This window comes from Oreochromis aureus, linkage group 8, assembly GCF_013358895.1.
Source record: "Oreochromis aureus strain Israel breed Guangdong linkage group 8, ZZ_aureus, whole genome shotgun sequence".
Classification (NCBI taxonomy): domain Eukaryota; kingdom Metazoa; phylum Chordata; class Actinopteri; order Cichliformes; family Cichlidae; genus Oreochromis; species Oreochromis aureus.
Window position 1 is genome coordinate 12638918 of NC_052949.1, and position 13149 is coordinate 12652066.

Consider the following 13149-nt stretch of genomic DNA (forward strand, 5'->3'; position numbering starts at 1 on the left):
CCGTGAGGAATGTCCTTGTCAGCTACCGTACCGTAGTGACAACACGGCAAAGCACTTTGGTCCGGCTGTGGTTGAGCTGCTAGCTTGGCTGTAAAGTAGCTCTCGAGTTTGTTGTAGATGCGGGCAGTCAAGTTCTGACATACAAATTGACGTAAGTTTCTCTCAAGGCCATATTTATCTTTTTTGGGCTGAGTTTTAAGGCTCCCAGTGGTCCTTTTTGTTAAAACATGCTAACTGGGGTGGTGGCTGTTGGCTAGCTTGCATGCAATAAAAATCGGGTCCGTTTGTGCACCGGAATTAAATAGCCCGGCGTTAGCTCGTGATTTAAAAATGAGTAGCAGCGTGTATTAGAGGTTAATGTAGCATTAAAACAAATAGAATGAGATCACGACCAGTAGAAGTGTCTGCTCTTACAAAGTTATTAACCGACGAAAGCTAACGCTACGTTTTCTGACACATGATTGCTAAATGCTAATAAAAGCTAACTACATGTTATGTTAGCTTGCCTAAAAGGGGCTTAACGATAGTCTAATTTAGAGGGTAGCTTCATTTATTTCACTGTGATAATTAACATATAACTTTGCACAACCGTATTCGAGAGCGAGATATATGTATAGACGATTAAGTTACTGCAGTTACAGGTAATAGCCTGAGGCACTCTGGAAAGTAAGAATATTCGAGATATAAATGCGAATTTTGGGTTATTAATAAGCCACCATTATATATTTAGGGACTGGGATATAGTGTAATTGGTTTAGTGGAGTCTGTTCTGCTGTCCAGGATTTGGAATTTGAACACCTGTAGAGGAAGATGAGGCTGAAAGAGATCCAGAGGACTGCCCACCAGGCGTGGAGTCCTGCCGGGCACCATCCTATATACTTGGCATTGGGAACAGCAGCACAACAGCTTGATGCTTCCTTCAACACCACAGCTGCTATAGAGATATTTGAGATGGATTTTTCTGACCCCTCTCTGGACATGCAGCTCAAAGGGTCGTTGGCAACTACAAACAGGTAACGTAAAGAAGAGATAAATGATGACCACACAAGACCACACATTCATGGCAAGAGTATAAACCACTGATTGTTTCCACACAGCCCATATCAGCAACCATGGAAAAGTTTTACCATGTTATGCTGCTTTGATATGATTCTTGGCTCTCTGATTGCTTCGGTTAGTTTTATCACAACCTGCAGACAGCGACTGTCACAGAAGGGACACTTCATGTTGTGACTTGCCCGTGTAAATTCCTTACACTGATAAAACTGAATGTTTTCAAGTGGTTGTATCAACAAGTAAATTCAGACCTGCCAGTTAATTTGATACCACATAGATAAAACTAGTGCAATCTTAACATAAACTTTTACTTATTAATAATTAAATTAATGTAGCTCATTTGCGATCTTTTTAATTGTTCTCACGTCTTGCTTAGACTCATTCATCCAATTTTTTATTTTTTAAGATATTTAGTGTAGTTATTTGTTCATAAGACAACATGTTAAAGAAATAAAGCATATAACCTTTGTAGTACTATGCAGTCTCTCACTGGGTGCTAATAACTTACTATGTCTTTTGTAGGTTGCATAGTATAGTGTGGGTAAATTTTGGAAGTGGAGCAGATGGTACTGGAGGAAGGCTGGTTGGTGGTAGTGAAAATGGAACACTGACTGTCTATGATCCAGAGGCAATAATGAACTCCACTGGGGAGGCTGTAGTGGGACAATCTGACAAACATACAGGACCTGTCCGAGCATTAGATTTCAATCCTTTTCAGGTAAATAGAAACCTGCTGGTGATTTCCTTTGTCATTCAAAGAGTGTCGGTACCGACATCCCTCTGTGTTTCTGATTGATGTTTTAATTTATTAATTTTTTAGAGTAACCTCCTTGCATCAGGAGCAAATGATTCAGAGATATACATCTGGGATCTAAACAACTTCAGCAGTCCTATGACTCCAGGAGCAAAGACACAGGTGAGTACATGATGAGATCACATGGTTTGTCATGGTGTTGAAATACTTGCTTGCTAAGGAGTAAATTTAAGCCTTGGTGGCTATACTTCTTACCAACATTCGGGTATAACCTTGTTCTCCTCAAAATCAAGATAGCTGAATAAAACATGTCTGCACAGGCTGTCTGTATTTCATGGGAGTCCTTGCTGTTAGAATAAACCATGGTTACATGATATTTCCGTAACAGAAACAAACAGTGTTTGCATGGCATTTGCATTCCTGGGTGTAATGATTGTGAAGTTCTGGCTAATACTGATGTTTTTCACATAGCACTTTTTCCAGTGGAAGCATTCCAAGTCTATGGCAATCAACATGTCTAGTGCCACCCAGTACTTATGTTTTGCTCATATGTCAAACCGTCCCCTAATCATCGGGGATCTGTTGTAGTAAGACTCACAGGTAGACTTGTTTTTGTTTTAGACTAACAACTTTTGTTTTTTCTTTTCTTTTTCAGCCTGCTGAAGATATCAGTGTAGTCTCATGGAACCGACAGGTTCAGCACATCCTGGCCTCTGCTAACCCCAGCGGGAAAGCAGTTGTCTGGGACCTGAGAAAGAACGAGCCCATCATCAAGATCAGTGATCATAGCAACAGGGTTGGTGGCTTAAATAAAGTCCAGAGTTCCTTCTGTGAAAGTAATGAAATCATGTGAACAAGTCAAAAAGGCTCATCTATCACTTTAAAGCAACACGTGTTTTCTGAGAGAAGACTATTTGTACAATGCAAAATCCCACTTTTATCCTGTTTTGCTGTGGATGCTCAGTAATTTGACTCATTTGTTAGCAAAAATGCAGATTTTAATGTTGCATGCTGTAGAAATGAAATCATAATTTTAACTCTATACTTTTATGTGATTTCAGATGCACTGTTCAGGAATGCTCTGGCACCCTGATGTGGCCACTCAGTTGGTGTTGGCCTCTGAAGATGACCGACTGCCAGTGATCCAGATGTGGGACCTCCGCTTTGCCACATCACCTCTTAAAGTACTGGAGAACCATACAAGGGGAATTTTGTCTATATCCTGGAGCCAGGCTGACTCTGAGCTCCTGCTTAGTAGTGCTAAAGACAATCGGATCCTTTGCTGGAATCCAAACACAGGAGAGGTACGTTATCTTAATTACTGCTCGTGTATCAGGGAGTCTGCAAGTGTTATATAGTGGAAGCCTATAAGTTACTGAGCTATTCCACCTTATTAGGTTAATGTTTCCCTTAGAGGTTTTACACATATAAACCAGCTGTTAAAGACTATAGTTTTCAAAGTAAAAAAAAAAAAACCCAGGCAAATATTATGCCGTAATATCATTTAGCCTTTTAAGCTGACATCCATCCACTTATGGGATAAACTACACTTGATCCCTAGTTAGTAGGCTAAATGACGGCTGTGTGTGAAAAGGTTAACCTTCATTTCATGCTTTACCCTGATATAGCCTTGAAGCAGGAATGAAGCTTCCTAGAGTCTTTCCTTTCTCACTGACTGCAGAGCTGCAGCAATGCAGCACCACTGTTGCATCTGTGACACACAATTAGCTAAGTAGCTAATATACAACTCCCCAACCTACCTCACCCTAAAGCTAGTTGGAGCTGCTCGGATAACTTTGTGGCAAGAATCCTGTGTATTATGAGTGAATAAGCCCTCATTGCTGTTACCTATATTTGTTCCTCCAATCATGAAAGCTGTGTCTTCTATTTAGGTAATCTATGAGCTTCCAACAACTAACCAGTGGTGTTTTGATGTGGAGTGGTGCCCCAGGAATCCAGCGCTGCTTTCAACAGCATCATTTGATGGGAGGATCACTGTTTACTCTGTGATGGGAGGGAGCTTGAAGGCTCAGCAGCAGAGCACAGCTGAAAGAGTAATGTTTGCTCTGTCTTTTGAAGATTTTGAATTTAACTGTGTGTGTATTTACAGTTTTATTTGTTTAAACCATGTCTGACCTCCATTGTTTGTCCACAAGATGGTGCCCATGTAAAGCACTTAATATTGACTTATAAACACATGTACATTAAGTCTGAAAGATGGCTATATCATAGTTGAAAGCTATCACATGAAGCAGGGTCACAGCTAATTATATTTATTCATTAAAATAGTTGATTGATCATCGGCTGTTAAAAATTGCTACAAATATTAATCAGTTTTACAACAGAAATATTGATATGTTTAAATGTCTTGTTTGTCTGCTTGATCTATGAAGTATTTATCAAAATAGCTGCAATATTTTCAATCAGTTAATTGTTTCAGCATATTTGTTTCAACAGTTTATGTTTTATTTAACAGATATCCTCCTCATTTGACACAATGGATCCCTTTGGTACAGGGCAGGTGTTGCCTCCTTTGCAAGTTCCTCAGCCTCAAGTGCAGGACACCATAGTTCCTCCTCTCAAGAAGCCACCCAAGTGGGTGCGCAGGCCAGTGGGAGCTTCCTTTGCTGTAAGTGGAGCATTTAATGTTTTTATAGCAATTTTCTTCTATTAAAAACTACAGAACATTTATCTTTATATATGATCTGTTTTTGTTTCTTAGTTTGGTGGAAAGCTGATCACATTTGAGAATCCCAAGCTGCCTCCAGTCCAGAGCCCCCAACCCGTCCCTAGACAAGTGTTTGTGAGCCAAGTTACCACAGAGACCGAGTTCCTGCAGCGCTCTAGGGAGCTGCAGACAGCGCTGCAGTCAGGTTCCTTCAACAGTTACTGCCAGGCTAAGATTCAGAGCGCCAAGTCAGATGCTGAGCAGGACATATGGAAGTTCCTTCTGGTTCGGCATCCAGATACTAAGACCTAATGTTAAATTTGTCAGTCAGTTTTGGGTGTTATTATCCTGTATGCTGATTCACTCTTTTAATTTACAGGTTAATTTTGAGGATGAAGCCCGTATTAAATTCCTCAAACTTTTGGGGTTTAGCAAGGATGAATTGGAAAGAAAGGTATCATGGCTCTTACTTGACTGTAGCTAGTCACTGATATTTAACATTAACTTTAAAATTTCTGTGAATGCACTGGACCTCTAAATCATATCACATACTTCCTGTTGTGCTTATTCAGATTTCAAAATGTCTGGGGAAGACTTTCCAACCCAATGGACATGGAGTGGATGCCAAAGATCTGGCAGAAAAGATGCAGCGACTCTCCACTGAGGTCAGTACTTCTGCAAATGTACGGTATCTGTTTTCAAGCTGTGTCTCCTGTTCCATTTAAAACACTTTGTTATTTCCAGAGGTCTGGTGAAGCAGCTGAAGCTAGAACTTCAGGTTCTGTGTCACCAGCAGATTTTTTCAGCCAGACCCCAAAGGAAAACTCTAACTTTCAGATCCCAGTGTCATGTGGTAAAATTTCTCCTCTGAAAATCTACTGTTATCTGATATTTACTTGTGATTTTATGATTGCATTGATTATCTCCTTCTGTTTTTTAAGACACCGATGGTTTGATAAGTCAGGCGCTGTTGGTTGGTAACTTTGAGGGAGCTGTGGATCTGTGTCTGAATGATGGTCGCTACGCTGAAGCAATCCTGCTTTCTATCAGCGGAGGAGAAGAACTGCTCAAGAAAACTCAACAGAAATACCTAAGCAAACAAAAGAATAGCATCTCAATGGTAAGATTATGATTAATAGTGGTCCAGCTCATACAACCACAATGAAATGAATGTTTTTCCTGAATGTATAGCTAATGTGTTTGTTCCAACTGCAGCTTATATCATCAGTGGTGACCCAGAACTGGAAAGACATAGTCCAAAGCTGTGAGCTGGACAACTGGAAGGAAGCTCTCGCTGCTCTCCTGACCTATGCTCACCCTGAAGACTTTGCTCGCCTGTGCGGTGAGTATCCACCTTATTCGTACCAAATCTACCTGTGCTCATGGTATCTGTTCTAATTTCAGTCTTCCCTCTATTCCTAAAATTGTAATTTTCTTTTATTCATCATGGTAGATACGCTGGGAAGCCGGTTGGAGTGTGAGGGAACAGAGAAGCGTTGCCTGCAGGCGTGTCTGTGTTACATCTGCTCTGGAAACATTGAGAAGCTAGTGGAATGCTGGGCCTTGCATAGAGACTGCTCTTCTCCTCTTGGTCTAGAGGTATAATCTTAATATTTGTTCTCATGTGCCTCTAGCAATGATGAACAAACTCTTCTGCTTATTTGAGCAAAGTTTTAATGAGCCGCTGTGCACTTACTGAGAGGATTCGGGGGGGGGAGGATACAGTTATCTGCCAGTGAAGAATCTATTAGTCTAAAGGCATTTATTTGTGTTTCAGGATTTGGTTGAGAAAGTCATGATGCTGCGAAAGTCCATTGAACGTCTCCGTAACTGTGAGGTGGCGGTCCAAAGCCCAGTCCTGGCTGAGAAGCTAACCTGTTATGCTGGCATACTGGCTGCAGAGGGTAGCTTGACCACTGCCCTGAGCTACCTTCCTGAGAACTCAGACCAAGTAAAATAGCTATAAATGATTTAATTATAAATGGCACCATACATTTTTCTTTGCTTTGTTTGATTTCTAATAACTGCATCTGCATGTTTGTCCAATTTTGTCTTGTCAGGCTGGGATCGTGATGCTAAGAAACAGGCTGTTTCACGCTCAGGGAGAGGCTCCTGTCCAACAGCAACCTCCAAACACCTTCAACAGAGTCAGTGTGTCCACTGTGAAGCCCACTCCTGCTGCTCCAACTCCTGCATCAAAAGCACAGTTTACGGTATCCGTTTGTTAGCAACACAATGAATAATAAATATATTTTCCTAAATGAATTTGTATTTAATTTGTATTCATTTGTATTTTATTTAGAGTCATTACCAGCCCTCTGCTGCTGCTCAGATGGCTGCACAACAGCAGCCTCCTTTGCCATCGGTTTTTACCCCTCAAGCTGCTCCAACCAACCCTGGGCTTGGTCTACCACCTTCTTCTCATGTACTGCCACCCAGTACAACCCGCCCTGCCCTGAGACCCTCCTACCCCCAACATCCTGCTGTGGCTTCAGGTTTGACCATTTGTAGAATATTTGAATTTATTTGTAATTTTTGCCCTTTTTCGTTTCTTGATGTTATGGCAATCATTTGTGGCTTTTCCCAGGTTTCCTTCCTCACCAGTCATTCCAGCCTCAGTCACCGTCCACTGCTGGACCTCCAGCGTTTCCACCTCCAGTTCCTTCTATGCCAGCTGCTACTTTATCAGGGCCTCAATTGCCACCTTCATCGTCAGCTGCTGGAGGCCTACCCCCCATGCCCAGCCCCGGGGTGCCACCAACAAGCTTCATGCCACCTACCTCCTCAGGCTTTGCACCACGTGGCTCCCAGCCTGGAGCCCCGGTTCCAGTGTACCCAGGAAGCCTTCACAACCAGGGTCCTGCACCACCTCCTGTTCCCTATGCTCCTTCCGGATCTGGATATCCACAGGGTGGACCTGGAGCTCCTGCTGTAAAGCCCTTCCCAGCTCCAGTGGTGGCTCCTCCTCCTACTGGTATGAGATCACAGCTACATTGTTTCCTGACACCTTTCCACATTTTTTTTAGTCATGAATTTAAAGAAAGAAATTACAGATGTCAGCAGGAATGTATTACTCGTGGTGATTTACATCTGTTCCGCTGTCACTCCTTTTTGACTTGCAGGATACTTTCCCTGGCTGAATTCCCAGTGTGAAAACCAAGGTGACAGGGTTAGGGCTGAATATGGAATAAGGGAGCATCAAACAATCCATTCAAGAACCAGAAAAAAAATATCTGTGCAATACAATATAGTATCCCTAAATGAAGCTCAAAATTAACATGAGTTGGTTTGCAATCCATTGTGCAGATCTTCTCCATTTGTTCTGGTTTCTTGATGGCTGTTTGCGTTACCCTGTACTTAAGGGAAATGTAAAGACTTAGCTGGTGTATATTTTTTTTATATGTGAGCTTTAAATTAATTTTCTAGACTCGGACAAGACTGTAGATGATTCAGTGTCAGGCAATTAAAGATGGCGTGCATATATATACATTGCTATTTGAAATTAAAGCATAAGTGGGACATTTTTTAACACTTGCAGCTGCTACATAATTAACCTGAAATAGACTCAGTATATGATATTCATAGAATTTTTCTTTTTGTTTTTTGCCTTTGAGTGAATGATGCTGCCTGAAAATTTGCTTGTTTGTTTCTGCATAAACTGCTAAAATCTGTATGGCTTGACTTGCAGTGTTTTTATCACCTGGGCCCAAAGAGATTGTCTCTTGTAGGCAATCCTTGGTTGCTTGAGTGTATCTAAACAACAAATGTTAGTAGTTTCTTAATAATTGACATTATTCTTCAGGACCTCAAGAAGGCTGGAATGACCCACCTACAGTGCGAGGTGGACCCAGGAAGAAGAAGGTAAGCCTGCATTTATTACTGTCAGAATACTGTTTTTGCTGTATGCTTGCAAATGTAGCAAAAGCAGCTATATTGTTGTGCGGCACCACATTCCTTTGAGGAGAGCATTGTTATTCTCTCGAGAGCTTACTAAACTAAACTAGACGACTTTCTTAGTTTAGTTCACTCTTCATTGAAAACTCGAGCACATTCACATTAAACACAGATGAATTTATGTTACACCAACAATTTAGCAAAAATGTAATAAATGTGTTGTTTATTGATATACCAAAACTAAATTGCTTTGTTCATTGTTTTTTTTCTCACTCATTATAATATACTTTTTGTTGTATATTCAGGTTCCTGATAACTATACTCCACCAGCCCCCATCACAGCACCTGTGATGAGATTCCCAGTGGAGGCTGCTCAGCCCCATGACAACACCCAGGTACCCCCTGGAGCCCCTCAAGAGCCCAGCGTACAGGTTGGTGTCTAACGAGGGGGCTGTTTTCTGAATTCTCAACAGTAACACCTTGTCACCTTATATTTCTGTGCTTGTGTTATTCAGCTCCTCCAGCAGCTGCCATCAGAGAAGGTGCAGCAGAAAGAAATCCCTCCTGAGCACATGGTTCTCAAGTCCACCTTTGACAGCCTGGTGCAGCGCTGCCAGCTAGCTGCAGGAGACCCAGTAAGTTCCACTGTCTGTAGCTGCATCCATCTAGGTTTCACTGTGTTTTTTTGGTGCAAATGTTTTTGTTAATTGCAACAAAATTATTTTGTTATTGGATACAAAGTGACAAGAAGTGTTTCTCTTTCAGCAAACTAAAAGAAAACTTGATGATGCTGCCAAGCGCTTGGGGCACCTTTATGATAAGCTGAGAGAGCAGTCGGTAAGGATCAGAAGTGATCAAATTCAGAAATTATTTTTAAAAAACTGATACAGAAAAACTTCACTTTAAAAAACTGCTTTTAAATGATACAGTGCACTTAAAAATGCTGAATACATCATTGTGTACTTAAACAGAATTTGAGGTAAAAGTTGATAAATCTCAGTATCACTTCATCTTTCTCGATATTCCCTTTTTGTCTGCTTAAAATTTTGTTGTGAGGGTAAAACCACTGGGTTTCTTCTCACTATGTAGCAATGACTTAAAAAGATCACATGCTATTTACATCTTATCCTGCCAAAAACACACACACACAAAAAAAGGTGTTTCTATGCGTGACATGTTTGCACCATTTCCGTTTTGACCACCACAAATAAAATTCAGCTGACTCTTGTTGCATTAAGATATCAACCTCAGAAAAAAGGACAAATAACATGCATAATGAGCTAAGCCTTGTCAAGGGCCACCACTGTCATAGCAATGCTTTGTTTATAATGTTAAGTCAGCGCTGTACAGTGGAGGGTGCTCTGCATTACCTGAAATAAAAAAGTGCTTTTGTCAATTTGAGAATAAATGTTTATGGATATATACAATAAAATATTAGGCCTATAAAAAGTTCGAGATAAATGCACATGCCACACACTTAAGGCCACTTATTTACAGACCAAAGAAATGTTTAAACCATTGTGTACTCACTACACTGACAATATGAAACGTACCAGGATCTGTTTAATCCATCTCAGCAGGTAATTGTGTACGCTAACCTGCCAAGTGCTTAAGGTTAACTTGAATTTTAAAAGTACAAACAATTTTTACAACAGAACTAAAAGCTGCAGTGCATGTCAGACATCAGGATGAAGTTGTAAACCTGATATTTTTACTTGTTATGACTTTAAAAAAAACACTGTAGGAGCCAGGACATGCTCTACTTGAATCCAAATGGCAACTAAGGGCTCAGCCAGTAAAAAAGCATGGTCTTTGTGAAGATACCTAAGAGGATGATCAGTCTTAGTCCATTATATGTATTTGTAAGTAAGCAAGCGTCCAGTTGAGTTTACTGATGTGAATGTTGCTATCAGTGCGCACTCGAGAGGCTCTAGATAGAATGCATTACAGAGAAATAAAGTAGTAAAACAAGACAAACTATGCATTTACAGTGTCCAGTAAATGGGGATAATACCAGAATTAAGTATGCAGTACAAATTAAAGTTTCCATGAGCACACCAGTAAATAGATGTTATCCTTGTAGATCCCCCGATCTACAGGGATAACATCTGTTTACAACACAATTGCTATTAATAGTTATTACCACAAAAAAGGATCATAGATGAATGTTAATGTTCCTTCACTTAAATAATATTTATTCAACATTATCACACTCTGCATTTTTCTTCAGTCATCCACCTGCAGGCACCTAATGCTCCCACCAGGGGGGGTCACTTCACAGTTTAAGAACTACTGTGTTTACCATGCTGAAGAAGTGGGAGAAAAAAGAAAATGTAGAACTTGAGATTTGCCGTTTTTTGTGACTTAAGCTGCAACAGTAAATTTGATTTTTCACAATTTTCTCACATAATACAGTAAAAACTGTAAACATAATATAATTTCCTTACTATCTCTCAGCTGTCTCACAACATCCTGAGTGGACTCCATGAGATCAGTCGCTGTGTGGCCAGCCAGAACTACCAGCGGGGTTTGGAGGTCCACACTCAGGTGGTCAGCAGCAGCAACTTCAGCGAGATCTCCGCCTTCATGCCGATTCTCAAAGTGGTCATGACTATCGCCAACAAGCTGGGCGTGTAACCTCCAGGGTCACCACCAACCAGACTTCAGTGTTACCATATTGTTATATATGTATTTATTTCTTTTTGGCCTGATGACTTGCGTCAATAATGAGAATAATGGCTGATAATATTACAGATTGTGGTCTTCATCACTCCGTACAGTTTCCTTGCCAGAAGACTTGCCTGATTTGGGCAGTGAGGTTGGTTTTTGTAGAGAGTTGTCGATGTTGCTGTGATAATTTTACAAAACAAAAAAAAATGAGAAAAAAAGTTGAATGTATTCCAAAATTTGTGATTCTGTGTACATTCAAGAGTTGATGTAATATACGAAGCAAGTGGTGCAAAGTCTGAATTGAGGCAGTTTACAAAGCGGTGCATTTTCATATTCCATATTACACTGCACACCAGTGCATATATAAGTCCAGTTCAGCATTAGAAACAAACATCTTTGACTAGGAACTCTCATCTCCAAAGGTCAGACTCAAAATCATGAAAATAAAATCTGGGTTGACACTTACTATTCACCCTGTCGGTGTACTTTGTGTGAGGGAGAAACAGGCTGACACGCTTTACTCCAGTGTGTATAATTTTACAACAACAACAAGCATCAACACGTTTAAACACTGTAACATAGATCTTATTGTTCTCTACACCTGCTCTAGATTGTTCTAGATTGTTTCCAGTTCATTGTGCCATGTGTGTTTTTGGGCCAAAGTACTGCAGAAGAATGTCATAGAGTGATTGTCAAGTTTTGCTGTTTTATTTCCTCTTCCACACTATTAGCACGGGTACAATATTTCCTGGTAGCTTGTGTGAAAGACTGAAGTTTTTTTGTTTTTGTTTTTTTCTCAGAGTTGCTTCAGTATGCATGTTAACTACTTCCCCTATTGCTCACGGGGCAGCTTGTAAAACAAAAGTAAACAATTTTATGTTAAACTGAACATGAACTAACATCCCCTCTGTGTTAGCCACTCCTTCTGTTAAAGATACACTATTCCTCTTTATCCAGACCACATCTTATCCTTTCGTAACCTAAAGTTCCCATTTTTAAATCATACAAGTTTTAGATTAGATCATAATAATGATATGACTTAAAGGATTTGACAAAACAAAGATCTAAGAGTTTTGTAGCTGAACATGAAACTTTATAGTTTGGTGTGTTGTGGCAGGAGAAGGCAGTGAAGTGCCTCAGTGTGCCCATTTTGGTTGCACAGATATTTATACAATCCATGTTGCTTACTTTACTCATTTCGGTATCTTTTTTTCAAATAAAATTTCACTTAAAAGGTTGCACGTTTCTAAACATTAACTGTCTCCTTGTTCACATTCAATACAACTTTTTTGTCCTTTTTCTAGTGCTTCCTGTAAGGGAGGTCATTTGCCTGTTGCACCAACCCTCTGCATGACTTCCTTCACTACATCCAAGAACTTCTGTGGTCTTGTTTTTCCCTTATTGTCTGACAGCTCCCGCTTCAACATCCTTTATCCAGTATATCCACTATCCCTCTTTGTCTCCAAACTCTTAAACCGGAGCTGTCTCTCCTCATCACCCCCAGTGAACATCTTTAACATCTTCAGCTCTGCCTCCTGTCTCCAAACCATCCTCCATAGCTGGTCGTACTACTATCTCGTAAAGCTTTCACTCCTGCTGCAAATCACCTTTAATACCCAGTCCACATTGTCTGCATTCTCTTGCACACACTTCATTGCTTTGGATGGTTGATGCAAAGTATATAAACCTCTCTTCCAGCTGCTCCATACTGTCACTAGACATCACACTGTCACTGGTACCAACATCTAATAAGGCAATGACATTGTGGTTTAGCAAAACAGTTGAACTATGATCACTTTAATCAGTGATCTCCTCACTCCATCTATCTTATTCAACTTATCCACAGTCACAGGCCAGCTGAAACCTATCCCAGCTGTCATTGGGCAAAAAGCAGGGTACACCTTGGACAGATCACCAATCCATTGCAGGGCTAACACTTACAGGGACAGACAGCTACTCACGCTCACATTCACAACTACAGCCAATTTAAAATCAATTAACCTCACCTCATGAATGTCTTTGCACTATAGTAGGATGCCAGAGTACCCAGACATAACCAAAAGAGAGACTGGGAGAACATGCAAACTCCACACGGAAAGCCAGAGAC

The 13149-nt window shown here is 40.5% G+C and overlaps 1 protein-coding gene across 1 annotated transcript; it reads left to right on the forward strand.

Moving 5' to 3' along the window:
* The first annotated feature begins 10 nt into the window (after positions 1-10).
* On the forward strand, positions 11-12280 carry sec31b (SEC31 homolog B, COPII coat complex component). Its single transcript, XM_031749038.2, has 25 exons — positions 11-151; positions 781-1013; positions 1579-1774; positions 1877-1972; positions 2466-2606; positions 2872-3114; positions 3703-3864; positions 4287-4439; positions 4533-4763; positions 4858-4932; positions 5051-5143; positions 5223-5331; positions 5420-5598; positions 5694-5820; positions 5932-6077; positions 6256-6429; positions 6539-6691; positions 6781-6973; positions 7066-7452; positions 7601-7639; positions 8281-8339; positions 8678-8803; positions 8888-9007; positions 9138-9209; positions 10830-12280. Exons 2-25 carry the CDS (start codon positions 811-813, stop codon positions 11007-11009), a joined length of 3657 nt encoding a protein of 1218 aa, XP_031604898.1. The 5' UTR covers positions 11-151; positions 781-810; the 3' UTR covers positions 11010-12280.
* The last annotated feature ends 869 nt before the right edge of the window (positions 12281-13149 follow it).

Excerpts from the sequence above, each read along its gene's own strand:
- sec31b (XM_031749038.2), top strand. The coding sequence starts at position 811 with ATGAGGCTGAAAGAGATCCAGAGGACTGCCCACCAGGCGTGGAGTCCT. Across the intron at positions 5,821-5,931 it reads AGACTTTGCTCGCCTGTGCG|ATACGCTGGGAAGCCGGTTG; the intron begins GTGAGTATCCAC and ends TCATCATGGTAG. Across the intron at positions 6,692-6,780 it reads CATCAAAAGCACAGTTTACG|AGTCATTACCAGCCCTCTGC; the intron begins GTATCCGTTTGT and ends TATTTTATTTAG.